The sequence below is a fragment of the Bos taurus genome, chromosome 2 (genome assembly GCF_002263795.3).
Source record: "Bos taurus isolate L1 Dominette 01449 registration number 42190680 breed Hereford chromosome 2, ARS-UCD2.0, whole genome shotgun sequence".
Taxonomy (NCBI): Eukaryota; Metazoa; Chordata; class Mammalia; order Artiodactyla; family Bovidae; genus Bos; species Bos taurus.
The window spans coordinates 71,124,878-71,152,102 of NC_037329.1; the positions used below are offsets into that span (position 1 = coordinate 71,124,878).

The 27,225-nt window shown below is 37.8% G+C and overlaps 1 protein-coding gene across 7 annotated transcripts in view; it reads right to left on the minus strand.

Annotated features, from left to right (window-relative positions):
- The window catches only part of C2H2orf76 (chromosome 2 C2orf76 homolog), a 106,585-nt gene that overhangs the window by 16,998 nt on the left and 62,362 nt on the right, over positions 1 to 27,225 (minus strand). For 2 of the 7 annotated variants that reach the window (XM_024977435.1, XM_015458164.3), the window contains exons 2-3: positions 26,538 to 26,607; positions 4,899 to 4,949 (exon numbers count right to left, since the gene is read on the minus strand). In XM_024977435.1, coding sequence (XP_024833203.1) covers positions 4,899 to 4,949; positions 26,538 to 26,607 — 121 coding nt within the window. 7 annotated transcript variants of the gene reach the window in all.

The window sequence follows — 27,225 nt, forward strand, 5'->3', positions numbered from 1 at the left end:
TTAAATAGTAAACTTTCAATTGCCTATTACAATTTTTAATATAAGGTAGCCTTATAAAAATCAATCTTACCTAAGTGAAATATACACATTTAGAATATAAAATAGGTCACAATGGCTAAAAATAAGCTTACAATGTACACAAGAAAACAAACAAATGTGACTTTTGAATTATCTATTATACTGAGTTACCTATTATACTCTTTTTCTCACTATAAATATATATTGTTTGTTACTAGAGATAAGTTAGAGAAGCCAATAGTAGTTGCTTTTTTCTTTTTAAACAAAAGGACCTTGATTAAAGTCTGTTATAATCGACCTGCAAAATTGCATACTGACCTCTCCAAGTGTCATCATGTTCTATATATTTTGCTAATAACCTTTAAGTTAGAAATATCTTTGCTCCGATATGCTCTGCAACCCCACAATAAGGAGGCAACGTTTTATTTTTATTAGAAAAAGAAATGCTTTGAACATAAATTTTCACCAGATTTTTCTCTCCAACAGAAATTGGTAAGAATTGGGAAGAAAAGAAATGCCCCGCAAAACTAATACAATTATGTAAAGTTTAAAAATAAAATAAAATTAAAAAAAAAAGAAATGCCCCTTTCTTTGTTAAATCATCTTTTTCACTTGTTTTTACTTCTTAAAAAAAACAATGTTAATTATTAACAGAAACAACTTCTGCTGGTATTGTTTCCTTAGTGAAGATTTCTTGAGGAAAACAACCTCATAAAGATAAAAACAAGATTTACGTTTGCAGAGTATTTAATGTGTTCACATTGTTTAATGTAATCTCACAAGCCTTAGAAACAAACAGAATTAGCAGCCTCACACTGTACAACAACAAACATTCACTGCACACATACACCATGCCTAAACAAAAAGAATTTAAAAATAAGACAACATCCCCTGTGCTTTAAGAACACACTATCTGGCCAGGGTAAATCAGTAATAGACACAGATGCCAATTAAATGGGAGGCAGGGCTCTGAGAAATCTCTGACTCTTGGCAGCCTGGCAGAGAGACTGGACCTTTGTCCAAGGGCACAGAGATGGCAACCAACAAAAATGAAATCTGACTCTGTGCCCTTTCCACTCCCCAACACCTACTGTGTTCAGTCCCTCAGAGAGTGTAGCAATACTGCAGGACGAGGACAGGTGAGCAAGGAACACTTCAGCGTTTCTTGTCAAAGACAAAGTGGCAGATTGTTAAAGAGCCAAACACAGTCACTTGAATTCTACCAAAACCATGGTGGTTCTCTAATTTCCTCACAGGTAAATGTGTTAGTTTTTCCTGCCAATTCATCTGAGTAGTATAGAAATAATAGGACAAGTGGATGTTAATAAGGTGGACTAATAAGAAAGATATGTTATCTACCACCATGGTAAAAGAAAAAGGAACAAGGAAAAAGTACAAAATCAACTGCAAAACAAGGTTTAAATGGCAATAAAAACACATCTGGCAATGATTACCTTAATTATCAATTAACTAAATGCTCCAATCAAAAGACTTAGAGTGACAGACTGGATAATAAAACAAGCTTACAATATGTTGCCTACCAGAGACCCACTTTAGAGTGAAGGACACACATACATTGAGAGTGACGGGATAGGAAAGACTCACGTACAGAGCTATAAAAGACCACAGCTGCCAGAGCACTCCTGAGGGAAAAACAAAACAGGAGGCAAACTCTCCCAAACTTCAGGAAGAAGTCGATTGATACTATAATACTAACAATACTGCAAAGCTACAGTAATCAAAATAGTGTGGTTTGGGGCAAAAACAGACATACAGATCAATGGAACATAACAGAGAGCCCAGAAATAAAGCCACACGTACAGTCAATTAATCTTTGACAAAGTGGCAACAGTATACAAGGGGAAGTCTCTTTAGCAAGTGATTCTGCCACATGTAAATCAGTAAAGTCAGAACACATCCATACAACACACACAAAAATAAACTCAAAATGGCCTAAAGATGTAAACATAAGACAAGACACCACAATACTCCTAGAAGAGAACACAGACAAAACATTTTCTGACACAAATTGTACCAATATTTTCTTAGGTCAGTCTCCCAAGTTCAGTTCAGTCACTCAGTCATGTCTGACTCTTGGCAACCCCATGGACTGCAGCATGCCAGGCTTCCCTGCCCATCACCAACTCCCAGAGCTTGCTCAAACTCATGTCCATTGAGTCGGTGATGCCATCCAACCATCTCATCCTCTGTCGTCACCTTCTCCTCCTACCTTCAATCTTTCCCAGTATCAGGGTCTTTTTCAATGAGTCAGTCCTTCATATCAGGTGGCCAAAGTATTGGAGTTTCAGCTTCAACACCAGTCCTTCCAATGAACACCCAGGACTGATCTCCTTTAGGATGGACTGGTTGGATCTCCTTGCAGTCCAAGGGACTCTCAAGAGTCTTCTCCAACACCACAGTTCAAAAGCATCAATTCTTCGGCACTCAGCTTTCTTTATAGTCCAACTCTCACATCCATACATGACTACTGGAGAAACCATAGCTTTGACTAGACAGATCTTTGTCAGCAAAGTAATGTCTCTGCTTTTTAATATGCTGTCTAGGTTTGTCATAGCTTTTCTTTGAAGGAGAAAGAATCTTTTAATTTCATGGCTGCAGCCACCATCTGCAGTGATTTTGGGGCTCAAGAAAATAAAGTCTCTCACTGTTTCCATTGTTTCCCCATCTATTTGCCATGAAGTGATGGGACCAGATGCCATGATCTTTGTTTTCTGATGTTTAGTTTTAAGCTAGATTTTTCCCTCTCCTCTTTCACCATCATCAAGAGGCTCTTTACTTTCTCTTCACTTTCTGCCATAAGGGTGGTGTCATCTGCATATCTGAGGTTATTGACATTTCTCCCGGCAGTCTTGGGTTTTGTAGATGCAAAAATTACATATAGAATGGATGGATAACAAGGTCCTATTGTATAGCACAGGAAATTATATTCAATGTCCTGGGATACATCATAATGAAAAAGAATACACACACACACACACACATACATACATACATATATATGAGTCACTTTGTTGTATAACAGAAATCATAAATTAAGTATAATTCAATTAATAAAAAAAGATTTTAAAAGATATTTTATGCAAACAAAAAGGATAAGAAAGCAGGGGTGGCAAAATACTCAAGTCAGACAAAACAGACTTTTTAACAAAGGCCATAAAAGAAAGAAAGACACTATAAAATGATAAAAGAATCAATGCAAGAAGATACTCCACCCATTAACAAACTAATATACATACCCAACATCACACCTAAATATACAAATACCAACAAAGGGAAAAATTGAAGGAATACATTATTTACCATCATGATGATTAGTAGCCAGATATTTTGATAACTTCATTATCTAAAACTTATCTTTCAAAATAATTTACATGGAACACAAGTTTGAATACACATCTACAGCATGTAAAAAAGGGAACCCATATGTAACTATGCCAATCTGAAGTGGCATCTGTAGACAGATTCAAGTTTAAGGTTGTATTTCAAGGCTTGACACTTTGAAAGCTGTGAAAGACAGAACTGAAAAGTTTCATATTTACTTAATCATGCTTTTTATTCCTTTCTCTTATTCAATATTTAGTATGTAAATTCTTGAAGTCCAATAAATCAAAGTACTTTCGACTCAATGCCTTTAACTTCTGCTTGACTACCCCTTGTGACCTCACAATTAATCTCTGAATATTAAAATGCACACACACGGTGAAGATTGTGATTTCAAAGTATTTTATGTCATAAGTTGCTCTACCAAATGGCAGCAGAATTAAAAACCACTCCAGAAATGATCTAGGGTAATTAAAAATTTATGCTTTAAAATGTCTGCGCCAATTAACAGAAATATTTATTAGGTGCATCGTAATTCTCAAGTGAAGTCTCAAATCCAAAGTTTGGTGAGTGTCAATATCCTGAAGGTTAATAACTGTACATCTTTATAATGAATAATGAAACCTAGCTTCTTGACTTATTACTACATTTTAAAGTCAGTAACTGCAACGTATAAAATTTCTGTGTAACATGCTCAAGTTGTTGCTGTTGTTGTTTAGTCAGCTAAGTAGAGTCCGACTCTTTTGCTAAAAGCCCTATGGACTATTGCCCACCAGGCTCCTCTGTCCATGGGATTTCCCAGGCAAGAATACTGGAGTGGGTTGCCATTTCCTTCTCCGGGGGATCTTCCTGACCCAAGGATTGAACCTGCCTCTCCTGTGTTGGCTGGAGAAGGCAATGGCAACCCACTTCAGTACTCTTGCCTGGAAAATTCCATGGACAAAGGAGTCTGGTAGGCTGCAGTCCATGGAGTCTCAAAGAGTTGGACACGACTGAGTGACTTCACTTTCACTTTTCACTTTCATGCATTGGAGAAGGAAATGGCAACCCACTCCAGTGTTCTTGCCTGGAGAATCCCAGGGACAGAGGAGCCTGGTGGGCTGCCGTCTCTGGGGTTGCACAGAGTCCGACATGACTGAAACGACTTAGCAGCAGCAGCAGCAGCTCCTACGTTGGCAGATGAATTCTTTACCACTGAGGCACCAGGGAAGCCAACATACTCAAGTTATTGACATCTAAAATGTTAAATCTCTTCTTTTAATTCCCAGTCTTTAATCACTTCTCCTTTTCTGATTACCTGACAAAGAAATTCATTTCAAATCATTTTCTAAACATGCTATTCCTCATAAATACGCCACTTGATGACACAAGTAGTATTTACTTTAACGATATACTAGAATTCCTATATTTTAAATAACTTCCATATTGGTTTGTATATACAGATTGCAAACTCATTTTTGAAAACCAAATTTAAATTCACTTCAAAATAAAACTAATGTGAAATTATATGTTTTAAAAGAATAAGAAAAATTGGTTACCATATTTATAATTTCTGAATGGTGGTGGGAGGCTGGCCCTCAAAGGGATATCTGTAAGATAAAGAGTATTTTTATTATAAAATATTCAAATAGTCATAGTATTAAGAGAATTGGCATTTTATTATACAATAGCATCTACATACACTTGAAATATATAGTAAGTATGTGTGAAACATTATTATATAGTTGATGTTCATTTAGCACATGAATCTGAGAATCCCTTGGGGTCAGTAGTAGAAACCAAAGATCTGGAACAATCTTATCACTCTTACCAAAATTCATACAACCTATAATGTAACTACTCTAACTCAGCAAAGAAACTGTAAATTTTTCTTAAAACAGTGTTTTCAAACACTAGTATTAGTGTTCATTTATAATTAATTAAACTACAACCCTTACAGAGGGAATTAAGTAACATATATCTAAATTACATATGCATATATCCTTTGACCTAACAATTCCACTTGGAGAATTTACCATAGAAATATACTTTGCACACTCGTGTGTGTGTGTGTGTGTGTGTGTGTGTGTGTATGAAATGACTTAAACAAAGGTACTAACTGTAGCACTGTTCGCAATAGCAAATGCCTGGGAAAATCCAAGTATCTTTCAATGAGGGGACTTCCTAAATAAACTATAATATGTCCAAACAACTAAACATATTTTTCAACAACCAGTAAAACAACCAAAAAAGAAGGAGAAGGAAGCTCTTTACTAACATTGTAAGATCTTCAAGATATGTCAAGAGTAAAGAACGCAGATTTTCCTGATAGTCCAGGTGGTTAAGAATCTGCCTGCCAGCGCAGAGAACATGGGTTCAATCCCTGGTCCAGAAGATCCCACATGCCACAGAGCAACCAAGCCTATGCGCCACAACTACTGAACCCACGCTCTAGAGCCTGGTGCTCCTTAACAAGAGAAGCCACCACAATGGAAGTCTGTGCACAGCAATTAGAGAGTAGCCCCCGCGTGCCACAACTAGAGAAAGCCTGTGCGCAGCAACCAAGATCTAATGCAGCCAAAAATTAAATAAAAATTTTTTTAAGAGCAAAGCAGGTATAAGGCAGAGCATTATTTTTAGTATGCTACCTTTTGAATAAAAGAGAGGAAAAATAAGAATATGTATTTGCTTTTGTTTATACTTCCATGGGAGAGAGCATGATGCACTGGTCTGATAAAGAACAGAAGTGGGAAGGAGATTTTTCACTGTATTCCTTTTTACATATTCATCCTTAAAAACCATAGGAATGTGTTACGAAAGAAAACTTTTTTAAAAACCTACACATCTGAATTAGGAAAAGTGTTCAAGTACATTTAACCTTTTAAAGGTCAGTGAAAGTGAAAAAGTGTTATTTACTAAGTTATGTCCGACTCTTTTGCAACCCCATGGACTGTAGCCTACCAAGCTGCTCTGTCCATGGAATTTTCCAGGCAACAATACTGGAGTGGGTAGCCATTCCCTTCTTCAGGGTATCTTCCTGACCCAAGGATTAAACCCACATCTCTTGCACTGCAGGAAGATTCTTTTACCACTGAGTCACCAGGAAAGCCCAAATTTTAAAGGTCAAATAAATACCAAAATTAAAATATAATTTATTCATTTACGTTACAAACATTTAAAGTACCCACTACCAAGTATTCCAGGGACAGGGAAAATAAGAAGTTACTGAGACAAGTCCCCACTCTTGAGAGGGCACGCTCCCTGTGAATCTTGTAACAAAGGTGTGTTCACAGCTAGGGCTATGATCTCACCTGCCACATGCTAGAATCACCCAGCCCCACACCTGTAAATCAGACTCACAGCCGGCCAGTCCCAAGCATATTTAGACTCAAAATGAAAACCTGCTGAGATGATTCTTAGACAAACACAATCACAGGAGGCCAACTAGATGATAGGAATGAGTGAGGCTGGGCAAACAGGAGGGCCATGAGGTAAGAGCAAGCATCCCATAAAAGGAGGTGCAGTCCCTTCATTCTAATTGGTCACCTAAAGATTTAAATGGAAACACTAAGTCTAGGGTGAGTGGGGAGGGAGGTTAGGTGAATTGTATTGACTTTTAAAATACTGTAGGCAGGGACTTCCCTGGTTATCCAGTGGTTGAATTCACCTTCCAAAGCAGGGGACACAGGTTCGATTCCTGATTGGGGAACTAAGATCCCCACATTGTTTAGTCCCTCAGTCATATCCTACTCTTGTGAACCCATGGACTGTATCCCACCAGGCTCCTCTGTCCATGGGATTTCCCAGGCAAGACATGCCACAGGGCAACAAGCCCACTTGCCACAATGAAGATCCCATGTGCAGCAACTACGACTCAATGCAGCCAGAAAAGAAAAAAAGAAAAAAAAAATGCTGTAGGCCAAAGGAAACCTGTCTGTGGAGTCCACATTCGCCTGCCCAACCTCCATCTGAAACCTCTGTTTTAGCCTTAGCGGAGCACAGAACTTCATTTTATCTTTTGTTTCTCACTTTTGAATTATAAGCCAAAGAAGTGTTGACTAAATATCAGAAAGAAGAATTAAATCTGTTTAATTTATTGCCATTGGTATTTCCTAAACTAGACAGCAAAACTCCCTGAAGAAAGGACTAAGGTACAGAAGAAACAGTGCCATGAAACTATTTTCATTTAGAGATGTCTATAGTCAGGACACCAAATCACCCCCTTAGACCTCACAAGTCTAGGCTTCTGAGAGAAGAGACTATGACAGAGATGAAAGGAGTAGTTTTTTTCCATCTGTGGATCTCAGCTCAGCTGTCACCTCCACAAAGAGGCCTTTCAGGACAGCCCTACTAAAATAGGGGTCTCCTCTCATGCCAGGAGCCGGCATATTGCATATTGAGTGCATAGTGCATATTGAGTGCATATTGCATATTGAGTGCAGCACTTTCCACAGCATCATCTTTCAGGATCTGGAATAGCTCAACTGGAATTCTATCACTGCTGGGAGCCAGTGAGGAACTCCGCCCATGACAAAGGTCATGAGGAAGGAGGCTCGGCACACGCAAAGGCGGGATCGAGCCTCAGGAGTCCCCATGGAAATTCTCGAGCATTTACACCCAAAACCAGAGTCTGCCTACTTTCTGCTTTGTGCTTTCACCTACACCTCTGACTTTACGGGGGGCTGTCCCCCACTACCTCTCTGAAAAAAGTTAGCTTACAGCTCCAGTTAATAATTCCTGGGTGTGACAGTGTTTAACCTACAAACTCCTTTGGAAATCCTCTAGCCTGCCTGAATAGGTTTTTCCGGCCACATGTGATTGCTCAGAGCCTCCCAACTGTAAGAGGCAGGAGATGTTCTAAACTGTCTAAACACAGATTCTTTTGAGTAGTTAAAAGATTGATTAGAAATTGTATTGGTGAGGGATTTTCACTTGTTGGGCCAATGTTTGCTGCTAAGTTTCCATATCCCTTACCTGCTGTGTCCCTGGCAGTGTATTGATTAATATAATTGGTGTAAGTAGTAGCTTTAATGTTTGTAACCTGTTAATTCTTTTTCTTGTTATAGCCCACCACACCTTTGATCTTTAGGAATGCAACTTTATCGAATGCAACTTTATCTAATGCTTTTGGAGGGTGGCTCCTGACCAAACACCTTTAGAGAAAAATAAGTTTTCTGAAGAAAGGGTCTTAAAATGTTAACAGGCCTCCGGGCCAGAAGATGATGCAAATCACCTAAGCTTTTGCATATGATAAGCTTGCAGGAAGAAAGCCTGGCTTGCTTCAAGACTCTACCCCTTCCCCCATTATCCTCTATGCATAACTTAAGGTATAAAAACTACTTTGGAAAATAAAGTGCGGGGCCTTGTTCACCGAAACTTGGTCTCACCATGTCGTTCTTTCTCTTACCTTCTGGCTGAATTATTCAGCCTCTTTTCTCCACTAAATTTCCTCACTGAGCTATCCTCATTCTATTACTCTTTATATCCTTAATTAACATTTAATTAAGCAATTGTTTCCTGATCTTTGCCTACGCCGTCTCTCCTTCGAATACCCTGGATCAGCCGGGGCTGGTCCCCGGCAGGCTCCTCTCATATTCCTTCATTCATAACATTTTTTACAATTAGAGCTTTGTTTACTTAGTTTGGTCTCTCTTCTCTACTAATTCATAAATTCCTAGAGATTAAGACACAATGGCCCGTCTTCCCAAAACCTAGGACAGTGCCTGGCACATCGTATGTTAATAAATACTGGTTCCAGCGAGGGCGAGGACTACAGCCTATTTCCTTCATCATGTTGCCAAAGCCTAACAGAGTGCCTGGCACACAGCAGGTGCTCAAAAACAGACATGAGTAAAAATGCATCATTTAATCCCTTTAATCAGCAGGTTAGGGCACTGAGGTCCCAAGAAGGCAGTCGATCAGCCCAAAGTGTCAAGAGCCAGGACTAGAAACCAGCCCTCCCAACTTCCATCTGCCACACTAAGAAGGGTAGGACTAAAGCTGGTATCTTCTGCGGTGGCAAAAGAAAAGAAAGATTAGATGTTAAACACATTCTGGTGAGGTGAACTTTACATATAAAAATGCTTGAAGAGGAAGAGGAAAAGAACAAACACTTCCTTATGAAAAAGGTTGTTTCCCATTTTATACCGCTATGAATATGGCCATGAGCATTCATATGTAGACATATACTTTCATTACATCTACAGGTGGAATGGCTGGGTTGTACGGTAGGTTCGTATGTTTAACTTGTCAAGAATTTGCCAAATCATCTTCCAAAGTGGTACCTTTTTAACGCTCCCACTAGCAACAGATAAGAAGCTCCAGTTCTTTCACATCCTAGCCAAAAACTTGGTTTTTAACTTCTAAAGCTTTCTTATTTCAGTCTTGTTAAGTGGGTGTGTTATGCTCTCATTGTGGTTTTAACTTGCATTTCACTAAAGACTGATGATGAGTATCACCGAATGTGCTTATTCGTCGTCCATACATTTTCTTTGATGAAGTGCATGTTCAAATATTTTGCCCATTTTTTTAATTGGGTTATATGTCATATAACTTGAGTGGTAAGAGTTTGGTTTCTTTCTTTAGTTACTATTATTCTAGACACAAATTCCTTGTTGAATATATGTTTTACAAGTATTTTCTCCAAAGTCTGTGGTTTGCCTCTTCATTTTCTTAACAGTGTATTTTAAAAAGCAAAAGTTTTTAATTTTGATGAACCCTAGCTAAATTTTTTTTGGAGGGGGGGGGCTCATTGTACTTTAATAAATTTTGCAAAATCAGTCTTTAAGATTTTCTCTTATGTTTTCTTTCAGAAGTTTTTATAGTTTCAGATTTTAAATTTAGGCCTTGACCAATCTCAAATCATTTTTTGTGTATGGCAACAGGTGAGAGTTCAAGTTCATTTATTTGCATGTGAATATCCAATTGTTTCAGCTCCTTTTTAGAAAGATGACAGCTTCCCCCTAAAATGCTGTGATCAAAAACCAATTAAACATACGTATAAGACTATCTCTGGACTATTTTTCATCGATATACATGTCATCTGTATAACAATACCACTGAATCCTGCCTGACATAGTTTTACAGTAATAAGTCGTGAAATCAGATAGTGTAACTCTTTCAACTTATTTCTTTCTGTGATTTATTTATATCATTATTTATTTATATGTCTTTTTTACTTTCCTTATAATTTTTGAACATGTTAGAGTAACTTATTCATAGACTTTAGAATAAGTAGACATTATCTGAAGGAAAAAAGAAAGCTTGCTGAGATTCTGATTGGGATTGGAATCCATACATTATTTTGAGGAGTCATGACGTCTTAACCATGTTGAGGTTTCTGATCTATGAACATAGTATATCTCCATTTATCTAGGTCTTTTTAAACTTCTCAGTGATGTTTTAGAGTTTTCAGTGCAAAAGTCTTACAACTCTTATCGAATATACCCTATTTCAATTTTTTGGATGCTATTATTCTTTTTTAGTTTCCAACTGTATATTGCATAATTAGTTTTTATATATTCATTTATATCCTACAACCTTGCTAAAAGCTCAAGTTACTAGTTCCAGTAGTGTTTTTATAAACTCCATAGGATTTTCAACAAAGATAATCAACTCACCAGTGAATAATGACAATTTTACCTCTTTCTAACTTGGATCCATTTATTTCTCTATCTTGTCTTACTGAACTGGCTAGAACTTCCAGCACAGTGTTTAATAGAAGCAATTTCTAAGAAAATATCTTGCCTAGTTCCTTATATTAGGAGGAAAATCCTCAGTCTTTCACCATTAAATATGATGAAAGGTATCATTTTTTTCACAATTATCTTTAATCAGGTAGAGAGTTCCCTTCTATTCCAACTTTACTGAAAAAGTTTCTAACAGAAGTGGATGCTGTAGAAGCATATACACTACCAATATGTAAAACAGACAGCCAATGGACATTTGCTGTACGACTCGGGGAACTCAAACCAGGGCTCCGTGACAACCTAGAAGGCTGGGAAAGGGTGGGATGTGGGAGGGAGGCTCTGGAGGAAGGGGACATAAGTACTCCTATGGCTGATTCATTTTGATGTTTGGCAGGAATCAAAGATTTCTTTCCTTAGTACCATCGACCTCCCTTCCCAGAAGTAACCACCAACTATCCTTAAGTTAGCAATACTTTCTTCATTGCTTATATTTTCATTCTGTTAAGTCATAGCCACAGAAGATAAAGTATTATTTCACGTTTTAAATTTATGGAATATTTAAACTAAGGAATCTATAGTACATTTGTAATACAAACAAGAGAGTATTACCCTAACACTGTATTGAAGGAATGGTCCCTTTCTGATAAGGTGATAATGTGCTATGATTTTGCTACTATAAAACTATCCTGTTCCTTTCTAAGTAGGAGGGGCACCAGGGGAGTGCCTCTTTACAGAAAAAAGTGCTAGATAATAAACATGGAAGGAGTCACAGAGTTAGAAAAAAATCCCAGTTACTGCAACTACCAGAGATTTGGGTAAAGATCATCAATGGATACTAAAACTGGGACTTCCCTGGCAGTCCTGAAGTTAAAACTCCAGGCTTCAATACAGGGGACACAAGTCCGATCTCTGGTTGAGGAACTGTTTTGGTGCAGCCAAAAAATTTAAAAATGAATTTAAAAACAAAATAGATACTAAAACTATTGGAAACAACATACACATATGGTCTCAACTATTTATTAGTTGAAAAGATACCTTTACAACAGAGAAATCTAGTAGACAGCATCTTAACCAAATGATTTAAACATCTATCACGAGAGCTTCCAGGCTGCTGAACACATGGTGATACCAGGGAGAATGGTGCACTCCAAGAGGGCACGGAAGTTCCACCCCCCTTCCCCATGCTTTGTCCTATGCATATTTTTCATCTGGCCATTCCTCAGTTTAATTCTTCTCTAATAAACGGCTGATCCGGTAAGTTCATAAATACTACCAATAACCAAGTGCTTCCTGATATGATGCAGTGAGGAGGAATCACCAATGTTAGGGATCAGCAAACTATTTCTGTAAAGATCAGTAAAAAATATTTTAGTTTTTGTGAGCCACGTGGTTTCTGTCACAACTATTTAAGTGCCACTGAAATACAAAAGCAGTACATATAATATGTAAATAAATGGGTGTGGCTGTGTTTCAATAAACTTTATAAAAACAGGGGGAAGGTCAGACTGCCCCATAGCTCGTGATTTTGTCAACCTGCAACCTACATGGTAATCCTGTCAAAAATGTCTAATCTGAATCTAATCATATGAAAACAATCTGACAAATTCAAATTGTGGGGCATTCTATAAAAACTCAGATTTGGATTTTTTCTCAAAAATAAAAAAAATCAATAAAATGACAGATAACTGAAGATGAGACCTGTTCCAGGTTAAAGGAGGTTAAGAAGATAGGACTTGCAATGAAAACATACAGAAGATCCTTAAATGCATGTTTCTAAGTGAAAGAAGCCAGTCTGAAAAGACTGCATACTGTATGATTCCAAGTACATGATATTCCGGAAAAAGCAAAACTAGAGACAATAAAAAGATCGGTGGATACCAGGGGCTTGCAAAGAGGATGAAAAGAAGAAGCATGGGCGATTTTTAGAGCAATTAAACTATTCTGTATGATACTATAATGGTGGCTACAAAACCCATAGAACTTTACAGCACAAAGAGTGAACTTTAATGTATGCAAAACAAAACAACTACAAAAAAAAACAAGACAGAGGGTCCCAGGAAAGAACACAGAGGGTAAGAAGAGAATATAAATGTATTGCAAATATATGAAACAATCTTACTGAAGAGAGAGAAAAAAGGTGCTGACCTAAATAACTCTGGCAATGAACAGATTTTGAAGGCGATGGCACCCCACTCCAGTACTCTTGCCTGGAAAATCCCATGGACGGAGGAGCCTGGAGGGCTGCAGTCCATGGGGTCGCTAAGAGTCGGACCCGACTGAGCCACTTCACTTTCACTTTCATGCATTGGAGAAGGAAATGGCAACCCACTCCAGTGTTCTTGCCTAGAGAATCCCAGGGACGGGGGAGCCTGGTGGGCTGCCATCTATGGGGTCGCATAGAGTCGGACACAACTGAAGCGACTTAGCAGCAGCAGTAGCAGCAGCAAGGCAAAAGGAAATCACAAAAGCACTGTATTCTAGTTAATATCAAGTTGTTTCCCACAGAGTACCAAATAACAACTCTAATACAGCTATACCTGTATGTTAAGTTTAAGTTACTCAGTCGTGTCTGACTCTTTGCAACCCCAGGGACTGTAGCCTGCCAGGCTCCCCAGTCCATGGAATTTTCCAGGCAAGGATGTTGGAATGGGTTGCCATTTCCTTCTCCAGGGAAAGTGAAAGTTTCTCAGTTGTGTCCAACTCTTTGTAACCCCATGAAATATATAGTCCATGGAATTCTCCAGGCCAAAATATTGGAGTGGGTAGCCTTTCCCTTCTCCAGGGGATCTTCCCAACCCAGGGATCAAACCAGGGTCTCCTGCATCACAGGCGGATTCTTTACCAGCTGAGCCACAAGGGAAGTCCAAAAATACTGGAGTGGGTAGCCTTTCCCTTCTCCAGGGGATCTTCCCAACCCAGGAATCAAACCAGGGTCTCCTGCACTGCAGGCAGATTCTTTACCAACTGAGCTATCAGGGAAGCCCATACGTGTATACTGGAATTAAACAGGTAAATAAATGGATGGCAGATGATGGGAGCCAGGTTTCTCACAATTGGGAGTGAGGATGTACAGATAAGCAAACAGAGAAGGCTGAAATGATCCACGTGATAATGGATTAGAGTTGGAAACATCAGTAAGAACTCACATTTAACATACAGATTCAGGTGGTAAATATGAAAATATTTATACATATGTGTAAATACACAGGTTGACATATTTCCTTGCTCTGTCAAGAAAGCCTAAGAAATTAAAGTAGTGAAGAGCATACCTAGCACCCAGATTTTGGTCTAAAACCATACTCCAATAAAAGCAACCAAGGCTCCTGGAGAAATGGCTGGTTCTAGGACTGGCATGGGAAATACACAAAATTAGCCTGGACCATCTTAAAAACCACACACAGACGGCATACATCAAAGGGGCACAGAAGACAACTGAAAGTTTTCAGTGACCAAATCTATAACAATCTGAGCAACAAATATCTCCCATGCAAAAGAATTTCAAGTAAATTATGTAGCTATTGTACACTAAAGGAAGGAGAACATAATTCCCCACTCCTTAACTGTGCGCTGTGCATAGTGACTTCCTTCCAGAGTACCTTATGAACAGGGAGATACCAGAGTAACCAGTGATACAGTGGAGAAACCTGTACTACTTCAGCCAAGTGGTCAAAGTCAACATCAACAACCATAAATCATTTAGAAAATATGTACCCTTGATATGATGTGATATGATAAAAGTGACACTATCTGTGTGATCTTCCTCTCGAAAACCCATAATTCCAGTCTAATCATGAGAAAAATCATCAGGCACATTCCAATAGAGGGATATCCTACAGTAAGCTTGATCAGTACTCCCCAAAACTGTGGAAGTCCTCAAACAAGGAAAATCTGAGAAATTTCCACAGTTCACAGAGCCTAGAGAGACATGACAACTACGCGTCATGTAGTATCCCGGCTGGGATCCTGGAGCAGAAAAAGGACATCAGTAAAAACTAAGGAAACCTGAATCAACTATGGACTGTACTTAATACGACATCAACATTGGTTCATTAATTGCAACAAATGCAGCATACTAATATGTTAATAATAGGGGAAACTGTGGAGGGGAGAATTAAATATAAACAAATAAATAAAGATTTAAAAGATAAGGAAAATTTTTCTAACTATTCTAGTAGTCACCCATCAGAACAGACTGCTCTACAAAGTAACAGTTCACTGGGAGTAACGGGGTATAAAGAATTGAGTTCTGAGTTGGACGTTTGGATAAAATCTCCACAGCTTTTCTTTATTTAATAGATGAAATGATTTTACATTCAGAACCCAAATCTAAAGTATTGCAAAGTATTAAAATGCCAGATCAAGAAATAATTAAAATGTCATATAGTCTAGATAATTGGTTTGTATATTATTCTGAAAATTTGTCATCTAAATAAGGTAATACATGATATCTCTATGATCAAAATATCTGATCAATATCCATTTCCCCTATGTTAATAATAGATTTGTTTTACTATATTTATATGCTTATATATGGATACAATCTTAGGTATTATTATATTTACACTTATTTATAAATGCTAGTTTATATCCACTACACTTATTTGTTCTATTTACACAACTTTAGATTTTAATGGGATGGTATAGTGGTTCAATGATTCTCAAGGCAGAATGGATCCAATTTAACCAAAGTTTCTTGGTTGAGGGAGAAAAAGACAATTATGGGAAGAGACCATGTTAAACTATGGATGGCAAAAGTGATTTATCAAAAGGACAGCTGGAAAGGCAAGAAGGCATCTAAAATAACCCCAATGAACATTCGGTTTGTATACAAGATTCTCTGTGCCATGATGTCAAGCATCCTTCCAGCTTTCAGTGTTCAAAACATTAAAGCAAGGCCAACAGGCACATGAAAAGATGCTCAACATTGCTAATTATTAGATAAATGCAAATCAAAACTATAATGAGATCAGACCAGACCTCAGACCAGTCAGAATGGCCACCCTCAAAGTCTACAAATAGGCGACTCCCCTGGTGTCCAGTGGTCAAGACTCTGTGTGCCCAGCACAGGGCGCCTGGCTTCAATCCCTGGTTAGGGAACTAGATCCTACGTGCCCAGAGACTAAGACCTGGTGCAGCCAAATAAATATATAAATGAAAATATTTTTAAAAGTCTACAAATAATAAACGCTGGAGAGTGTGTGGAGAAAACAGGACCCTCCTACACTGTTGGTGGGAATATAAATTGGTGCAGTCACTATGGAGAGCAGGATGGAAGCTCCTTAAAAAACTAAAACTAGAGTTACCATATGATCTGGGAACTCCACTCCTGGGCACATATCCAAAATAGACAAAAACTCTTAACGGAAATGTTCACAGCAGCACTATTTACAAAACCAAGACATGGAAGCAACCTAAATGCCCATCATCAGAGGAATGGATAGAGAAGATGTGGTATACAAATAAAATGGGATATTACTCAGCCATATAAAAGAACAAAGTAGTGCCATTTGCAACAACATAGATGAACCTAGATATTATCATACTAAATGAAGTTAAGTCAGACACAGAAAGACAAATATTATATACTTATCTGTGGAATCTAAAATAATAATACAAATGAACTTTTTTACAAGACAAAAATAGACTCACAGACATAGAAAATAAAATTATGGTTATCAAAGGGAAAGGGTGGGAAGGATAAATTAGAAATTTGAAATTAACAGATACACACTACTATGTATAAAATTTAAACAAGGACTACTGTAAAGCACAGGGAGCTAACTATATTCAATATAATAACCTATAATGGAAAAGAATCTGAAAAAGAATATGTATGTGTGTGAATCTGTTTGTTATATACCTGAAACATGGTAAATCAACTATACTTCAACTAAAAATAAAACAGTAGAGCATGATGAACTAAATTCAAAGACTCTTTTGAATCTAAGCAAATCCATTTATTTCAGAGATTCTATTTAAGCAAGTAAGGTAATAGAGAAGAATAAAGAGGCAACTGAGTGTACTGCTTAGGCGTACATGGTTGTATAGCTAAACTGCAAGGTTGGACTGCAGCTTTGCCTTGTTTTTGCCATGTAATCTCAGGCAAGCTTCTCAACTTCTCTCTCTGCTCTTTAGTTTCTTCATCTGCAAAATGGAGATAATACCAGTTCCTAATTTAGAAGGACGCTGTGAGGATGAAATGAGAAAATCTACATAAAGCTCTTAGCACAAATTAGTTCAAAAATTCCTCAGTAATAAGCTATTTGGTCTTTGTTATGTACACAATTCATAAAAGGTAAATTCACTAACTTTGCAGAGTTCCACTGTACCTCAAATTAGAGGACAAAGGTAGGCACAGAGCACACAGCTCAGAAAGGCCTGAAGCCCAAAGTTTATCTTTTAATCAGTGGAACACATTTCCCACATGTACAATATTAATAGAAACAGGTAACAGATGAAAGATGTGAGTAGGCTGTGCTGAGCATTTGCAGTGATCCACACCACTGCTCTAATGGGGAGCAATTCTATGGTACTTGGGAAGGAAAAGAACACAGTGACCCTGGGGAAAATATATCTTCCCTTGGCACTAGAGCAGCCTGATGATTACATCTTGTTCTCAAGGGCTTCAGAGAATCTATTCTGCACTGTACCAAGCAGAGCACTTACTGTACTAACACTAAGAAACACTGTAACCCATAATACACACAAAGATTTTAAAATAAGAAAAGCAGGGATTTGTTTTTATTTCAAAATCTGAGTATACTTTTGGTGATAGCCTTTCAAAAACAGGACACTCTGTAATTGGCAATATCTTAGCACCAACTCTCAATCTCCCCCTAACAAGTAGAGTGACTAGCCTGTCTTCTCTATGAGTTAAAACACCATGCTTTCTTCTTAGGCAAGTAACACCGAGCAGTAAAGCCACTTGAATTAGATGAAAAAAAAAAAAGAGGAAGGGAGAAGAGTTTAGAAATTTTACAAAGTCAATCAGGAAGCAAAATGTCAAGAATTCACTACATTTTTAAAAGTTAACTACGTACACTTACATTGCACACATATAAACCAAGTTTGTGGTTTCCCAATAACATTCCCCAGTAATGGAATCACAGCTCCTCAGAGAAATGACTGATCCCAGGGCTGGGTAGGAAAAGAACAGGACACATCTGCAACATCTTAGATCAAAAAGTAAGGAAGTGCTCAAAGAAGGATGTGGACATGTTAAAAGGACATGGAGCCTTGTCCTTTCTTTCTGTAACAAAAGAAAATCCAAGGACATATGTTAGTTCAGTTCCTTTAATCTGAATTAATTTCTTCATTCAGGAGTTTTTTATTGTCTTTCATTGGCAATTTTGAATAGTGTTTTTGGCTACCCCCAGCCAAAATGAGGATGATTAGACCATCAGAGTATAATAAAAATAAAGAATTATAATCCTCTGAATAAAGTAAGTATCCGTGAGTGCACAATGATATAAACCAAAGATTAAATACATGGGGCAGGAGTAGGAATGGGGGGGTAGGATAAAAAGCTCTTCCTTACTGTAGAAAAACAACTAATATATGTAAAAGGAATGATGGAATAAGAAGAATCATTGTTTGCCGAATATCATAACTGATTCAGGCAAGAATCATCAAATAATGCTAAACTAGTGGATGAAAGATTGGGAAGTAACAGGACATTCACATAGTCTCAGAATGTATCCCTAACAAGTTACTTTTCAAGTACAATCAAAATTTACAGTAGAGAAACTTGGCAGCTATCACCTTCAGTTCAGTTCAGTATAGTCGCTCAGTCGTGTCCGACTCTTTGCGACCCCATGAATTGCAGCACGCCAGGCCTCCCTGCCCATCACCAGCTCCCAGAATTTACTCAAACTCATGTCCATTGAGTCGGTGATGCCATCCAACCATCTCATCCTCTGTCGTTCCCTTCTCCTGCCCTCAATCTTTCCCAGCATCAGGGTCTTTTCGAATAAGTCAGCTATTCGCATCAGGTGGCCAAAGTTTCAGCTTCAACATCAGTTCTTCCAATGAACACCCAGGATTGATCTCCTTTAGGATGGACTGGTTGCATCTCTTTGCAGTCCAAAGGACTCTCAAGAGTCTTCTCCAACACCACAGTGCAAAAGCATCAATTCTTTGGTGCTCGGCTTTCTTTATAGTCCAACTCTCACATCCATACATGACTACTGGAAAAACAATAGCCTTGACTAGATGGACCTTTGTTGACAAAGTAATGTCTCTGTTTTTTAATATGCTGTCTAGGTTGGCCATAACTTTCCCTTCTAAGGAGTAAGCATCTTTTAATTTCATGGCTGCGGTCACCATCTGCAGTGATTTTGGAACCCAAAAAAATAAAGTCAGCCACTGTTTCCACTGTTTCCCCATCTATTTCCCATGAAGTGATGGCCATGATCTTAGTTTTCTGAATGTTGAGCTTTAAGTCAACTTTTTCACTCTCTTCTTTCACTTTCATCAAGAGGTTCTTTAGTTCTTCACTTTCTGCCATAAGGGCGGTGTCATCTGCATATCTGAGGTTATTGATATTTTTCACGGCAATCTTGATTCAAGCTTGTGTTTCCTCCAGCCCAGCATTTCTCATGATGTACTCTGCATATAAGTTAAATAAGCAGGGTGACAATATACAGCCTTGATGTACTCCTTTTCCTATTTGGAACCAGTCTGTTCCATGTCCAGTTCTAACTGTTGCTTCCTGACCTGCATATAAATTTCTCAAGAGGCAGGTCGGGTGGTCTGGTATTCCCAGCTCTTTCAGAATTTTCCACAGTTTATTGTGATCCACACAGTCAAAGGTTTTAGCATAGTCAATAAAGCAGAAGTAGATGTTTTTCTGGAACTCTCTTGCTTTTTCAATGATTCAGCGGATGTTGACAATTTGGTTCCCCTGCCTTTTCTAAATCCAATTTGAACATCTGGAAGTTCACAGTTCACATAGTGCTGAAGCCTGGCTTGGAGAATTTTGAGCATTACTTTGCTAGCATGTGAGATGAGTGCAATTGTGCAGTAGTTGGAGCATTATTTGACATGGCCTTTCTTTGGGACTGGAATGAAAATTGACCTTTTCTAGTCCTGTGGCCACTGTTGAGTTTTCCAAATTTGCTGGCATATTGAGTGCAGCACTTTCATAGCATCTTCTTCTAGGATTTGAAATTGCTCAACTGGAATTCCATCACGTCCACTATCTTTCTTCCTAGTGATGCTTCCTAAGGCCCACCTGACTTCACATTCCAGGATGTCTGGCTCTAGGTCAGTGATCACACCATCGTGATTATCTTGGTCATGAAGATCTTTTTTATGCAGTTCTTCTGTGTATTCTTGCCACCTCGTCTTAATATCTTCTGCTTCTATTAGGTCCATACCATTTCTGTCCTTTACTGAGCCCATCTTTGCATGAAATGTACCCTTCGTATCTCTAATTTTCTTGAAGAGATCTCTAGTCTTTCCCATTCTATTGTTTTCCTCTATTTCTTTGCACTGATCACTGAGGAAGGCTTTCTTATCTCTCCTTGCTATTCTTTGGAACTCTGCATTCAAATGTGTATATCTTTCCTTTTCTCCTTTGCTTTTTGCCTCTCTTCTTTTCATAGCTATTTGTAAGGCCTCCTCAGACAGCAGCCATTTTGCTTTTTCGCATTTCTTTTTCTGGGGATGGTCTTACTCCCTGTCTCCTGTACAATGTCCTGAACCTCCATCCATAGTTCATCAGGCACTCTATTATATCTAGTCCCTTAAATCTATTTCTGACTTCCACTGTATAATCATAAAGGATTTGATTTAGGTCATACCTGAATGGTCTAATGGTTTTCCCTACTTTCTTCAATTTAAGTCTAAATTCAGCAATAAGGAGTTCATGATCTGAGCCACAGTCAGCTCCTGGTCTTGTTTTTGCTGACTGTATAGAGCTTTTCCATCTTTGGCTGCAAAGAATATAATCAATCTGATTTTGCCTTAACCAACTGATTGAAGTCACCATTGTCAGCAATGTGGCCATTCGACAGCATGTGTGACTTGGTGTAAATGCACTGAAGGTCAGCATCATTTCAATGATTTCTCTGCCAAAAGCATAACCTAAATCTAATAGAGAAAACACTGGAAAAACCCACCTGAGGGAAGCATTCTACAAAAAAACTAGCCTGTACTATTCAAAATTGCCAATGTGATGAAACACAGTAAAAGACTCCCAAATGGGTTTATTTCTGGGTTTTCTATATTGTTCCATTGGTCTATATCTCTGTTTTTGTGCCAGTACTATACTGTCCTGATGACTGTAGCTTTGTAGAATAATCTGAAGTCAAGAAGGTTGATTCCTCCAGCTCCATTCTTCTTAAGACTGGTTTGGCTATTCAGGGTCTTTTGTGTTTCCATAGGAATTGTGAAATTTTCTGTTCCAGTTCTGTGAAAAATACCATTGGTATTTGTTATGGATCACACTGAATCTGTAGATTGCATTTGGTAGTATAGTCATTTTCACAATATTGATTCTTCCTACCCAGGAACATGGAATATCTCTCCATATGTTTATGTCATCTTTGATTTCTTTCATTAGTGTCTTATAATTTTCTATGTACAGTTCTTTTGTTTCCTTAGGTAGTTTATTCCTAGGTATTTCATTCTTTTTGTTGCAATGGTGAGTGGGACTGATTCCTTAATTTCTCTTTCTGACTTTTCATTGTTAGTATATAGAAATACAAGTGATTTCTGTGTATTGATTTTGTATCCTGCAACTTTGCTAAATTCACTGACTAGCTCTAGTATTTTTCTGATATTATCTTTAGGGTTTTCTATGTACAATATCATGTCATCTGCAAACAAGGAGAGCTTTACTTCTTTTCCGATCTGGATTCCTTTTATTTCTTTTTCTTTGATGACTGCTGTAGCTAGGACTTCCAGAACTATGTTGAATAATAGTGGTGAAAGTGGACACCCTTGTCTTGTTCCTGATCTCAGGGTTAATGCTTTCAGTTTTTCCCCATTGAGAATAATGTTTGCTATAGGCTTATCATATATGGCCTTTACTATGTTGAGGCAGGGTACTTCTATGCCCATTTTTTGAAGAGTTTTCATCATAAATAGGTGCTGAATTTTGTCAAAGGCTTTTTCTGCATCTAATGAGATCATCATATGGTTTTTATCTTTCAATTTATTAATATGGTGTATCACATTGATTGATTTGCATATATTGAAGAATCCTTGCATTCCTGGAATAAACCCAACTTGATCATGGTGTATGAGATTTTTGATGTGTTGCTGAATTCTGTCTGCAAAAATTTTGTTGAGGATTTTTGCATCTGTGTTCATCGGTGATATTGGCCTGTAGTTTTCCTTTTGTGTGTTGTCTTTGTCTGGTTTTGGCATCAGAGTGATGGTGGCCTCATAGAATGAGTAATGGAACAAGATTCAAAGCCCAGAAATAAACCCATGCACCTATGGGTACCTTATTTTTGACAAAAGAGGCGAATATACAATGGGGCAAAGACAGCCTCTTCAATAAATGGTGCTGGGAAAACTGGACAGCTGTATGTAAAAGAATGAAATTAGAACACTTCCTAATACCACACACAAAGATAAACTCAAAATGGATTAAAGACGTAAATGTAAGACAGAAATTATAAAACTCTAAGAGGAAAACATAGGCAGAACACTTGATGACATAAATCAAAGCAAGATCCTCTATGACCCACCTCCTAGAGTAACAGAAATAAAAACAAAAGTAAACAAGTGGGACCTCATTAAACTTAAAAGCTTTTGCACAACAAAGGAAACTATAAGTAAGGTGAAAAGACAACCCTCAGAATGGGAGGAAGTAATAACAAATGAAACAACTGACAAAGGATTAATTTCCAAAATACACAAGCAGCTCACACAACTCAATGCCAGAAAAGCAAACAACCCAATCAAAAAGTGGGGAGAAGATCTAAACAGACATTTCTCCAAAGAAGACATACAGATGGCTAACAAACACATGAAAAGATGCTCAACATCGCTCAGTATTAGAGAAATGTAAATCAAAACTACAATGAGATATCACCTCACACCGGTCAGAATGGCCATCATCAAAAAGTCTACAAGCAATAAATGCTGGAGTGGGTGTGGAGAAAAGGGAATGCTCTTGCATTGCTGGTGGGAATGTAAATTGATCCAGCCGCTATGGAAGACGGTATGGAGAGTCCTTAAAAAACTAGGAATAAAACCACCATATGAACCAGCAATCCCACACCTAGGCATATATCCTGAGGAAATCAAAATTGAAAAAGACACGTGTATCCCATTGTTCATTGTAGCACTATTTACAATAGCTAGAACATGAAAGCAACCTAGATGTCCATCAACAGATGAATGGATAAAGAAGTTTTGGTACATATACATAATGGAATATTACTCAGCCATAAAGAAGAATGCATTTAAGTCAGTTCTGATGAGGTGGATGAACCTAGAACCTATCATACAGACTGAAGTGAGTCAGAAAGGGAAAGTTAAATATTGTATTCTAATGCATATATATGGAATCTAGAAAAATGGTACTGAAGAATTTATTTACAGGCAATGGAGAAACAGACACAGAGAATAGACTTATGGACATAGGGAGAGGGGAGGAGAGGATGAGATGTATGGAAAGAGCAACATGGAAATTTACATTACCATATGTAAAATATATAGCCAACCATCTATTTGCTGTATGGCTCAGGAAACTCAAATAGGGGCTCTGTATCAATCTAGAGAGGTGGGATGGGGTGAGAGATGGGAGGGAGGTTTAAAAGGGAGGGGATATATGTATACCTGTGGCTGATTCATGTTGAGGTTTGACAGAAAACAACAAAATTCTGTAAAGCAATTATCCTTCAAAAAAAATAATTAAAATCAACAACAACAAAAAAGACTCCTGGATGAAGAAATTAATTCAGATTAAAGAAACTGAACTAACATATATCTTTGGATTTTCTTTTGTTCAGAAAGACCTTACTGGGACAGGTAAAATCTCAGTAAGGTCTGTAAATTAGTTGATAGCATTGTTTCAATGTTAAGTTTCTGATTTTCATTACATTAACTATATATAGTTAATATATAATATAAGCAAATTCCCTGTTTTTGGAAAATACACCCTGAAATATTTAGAGGTAAAAGGGAATAATGTCTGCAACATCTAAATGGTTCAGAGAGGAAAATGAAGTGGAAAAGTAAGAAAGGAACTGGGGAGGAGGAGGAGAGAGAAAAACAAATGTAACAAAATGGTGACATTTGGGGAACCTGTGTGAAGAGCTTTCAGGAGTTTCCACAACTTCTCTATCTCAAATTATGTCAGTTGAAAAAACTTAAGTTGGATATAAAGTGCTACATCTGCCAAAATTCATAGAAATGTACACTAAGATCTGTAAATTATACCATATATAAATCGCAATTCAATTAAAGCAATAAAAGCTTATTCTAGATGTTTCATCAAATGTTGATGACCGGAACACTTCTGTAATTAAGACCAGAGGATAGAAACCCACCAAGGACCTATCTAAATGAAGACTACATTCACACCTGCTGTATGCTGAGCTTGGAATGATACACTACACCAGTGAGGCTGGTCATCACTCTGTGCCCACAATGACCAGATGCTCTCGTGATCTCCTAGCTGGACAGATAGAGGCCTGCTACCTTCCTGTCATGCTCCCCAGCATGCCCTCTGTGTGCTCAGTCAGGTAACACTACCTTCTCTTGTTAACTAGCCTCCAAATACATAAAGCCATTTTTCATGAGGAATCATAGATCTTAAATTTTTTTAATTAAAAAAAAAAAAAAGGAGAAGTCAAACATGATAGTGACAATCCCTGAGGAAGGCACACATGTTGCTAAATAAGCCTTGGAGAGATACTGCTGCTGATACCAAGGCCCAGAGCAGGAGCAAGCCTCACACCTGGCTTAGAACACAGATTGATATCTTTCAAAGTGCTTTTAAAAGATTACTATCACTCTAATACTCAACTATTCTTTTTTGAAACACTAATAAAACAAAGTGGCTGAGACATCTCATACCTTGCTTTAGAAATACTATAAAATCCTTTACAGTTTGGTCCAAATGAACTCCATGATATACTACAGGTCTGAAATTGCGATGCTCAAATGAACGAATGAGGCGAACTGTAATGGTCACATCTTCGGAAGCCATATGTAGAAATTCCTGTGGCAAGGGATAATAACATCAGCTCATTATTATCCACCAGCCTGCATTTCCTCCATCAGCTCTCAGGCACCCAGCCCATCTCTCCCACACTGCACAGTTAACGACAGAATTCCCAGAACCAGACCAGATTCCGAGACAACCAAAGGGTCCCAAGGTCACTCCCACCTACCCACTGTGATCCTGGACAGCTTTACCACAGTTCCTGATGTTCTGACAGGTAGAAAACTGACAAGGTACAGAAGATGAACACCGACTCAGGAGTGTGGGTGTATGTGGAGAAGTGGGGCTGCACACGTTACTGCTCTGGTGTGCTATACCACCAATCTCATTTGGCCCTGAGAGGAAGTTCACTTATATTAGCATCAAATATCAGGCTGCATTTTCATTTCACAAATGTTGCCAGATTTCAGAACTGATTTAATCATGTGTCACAGTATTACCCAGGCTTCCCAGGTGGTGCTAGTGGTAAAGAATCCACCTGACAATGCAAGAGACGAAAGAAACTCAGGGTTCCATCCATGGGTTGGGAAGATCCCCTGGAGGAGGGCATGGTAACCCACTCCAGTATCCTTACCTAGAAAATGCCATGGACAGAGAAGCCTGGTAGGCTAGAATCCATAGGATTGCAAAGAGCTGGACACAACCGAAGCAACTTAGCATGCATAGTATCACCCATTGTCCACACTATTGTTTAATTTGAATATGTTTATTTCACCCTAAACTATGTAACAGTCCTACATGCCAGTGTTAATATTATCAGATTTAATTCTATTACCAAACCATACTTTAATTTTATTACCAAATCATACTTATTTTAAGATGAGGAAAAATTCATTGCACTAAATGCCCAAGGTCATAAAACATGGAGCCAGGATTCAAGCACCAACTTAATTCCAAATTTCATGATCTAATATATAATATACTGTTAAAAAAAAAATCACCCCAAATAATTTCCTCCAAAAAATCTGCAAAGTTGACAATGTTTTAAAAATAAAATTATGGTACATTTCTAATTAGTAGCAACTACTTCATGCTTTCAACTTTGCATATAACTTTCAGCCATAATACACAAGTATTAAAAACAAAATACCTGTAATGCTAATAAGATAAAAGAAGATGTCCAACCTCACCAGTAATCAGAGAAATTCAAAATAACAATGAGCGATATATTACTCATCAAACTGACAAACGAAAAAGCCTGACAATACCTACTGTTGGCAAGAGTGCAGAACAATGAGAGTTTAATCAGTTAAGATGGGCATCCAAGTGGATTCTACTTCTGGAGACAACTGGGCAATATTTAGTAAAGCTGAAGATTCATATACCTTTCAATCCAGCAACGTCATTCATATGTAGGTACTCTTGGGAATCTCTCACATGTGTGCACAAGGAGAACTGTAAAAAAACATCAGTACTAACATTGTTAATTACAAAAACTGGAACCAACTAAATGTCCATCAGCAGGAGAATAGATAATTATGGAACTTTCATTCAACAAAATACTTCAAGCAGTGAAAATGAATGAACTTGAACTATGCACATCAACACAGATGAAATCTCAGAAATAGTATGGTGAATGCAAAAAAAGCAAGTCACAAAAGCATCAGAATAACACATCATTTACACAAAATTAAAAAACATAGGTTTCATTATGTTGAAAAAGAGATGATTCTTGGAGCAAAGAAAGGATATGCAATTAGGGAGAAGTAAAACAGGTGTTTCCGTCATACTGGTTGCATTTTATATCTTAAGCAGGATGTTAAGTATAGGGACAGTATAGCTACTATTCTTTAAGCCTTTTAGTATGTCTGGAATATTTCATAATATACACAAAGAAGCCACACTAATTTGATCTGGAAAGTTTCTCTGAATCACAAAATGCTTATACAAATATCTCACTAAGTTTGAGAGAATATACAGCACATTACGTGTGAAAAGCAAAGGTTCAAGCTGTTTTAATGCATAAAATAATCTTTGATTATAGTGTACTGTTTATAATTAAACAAATGGTTT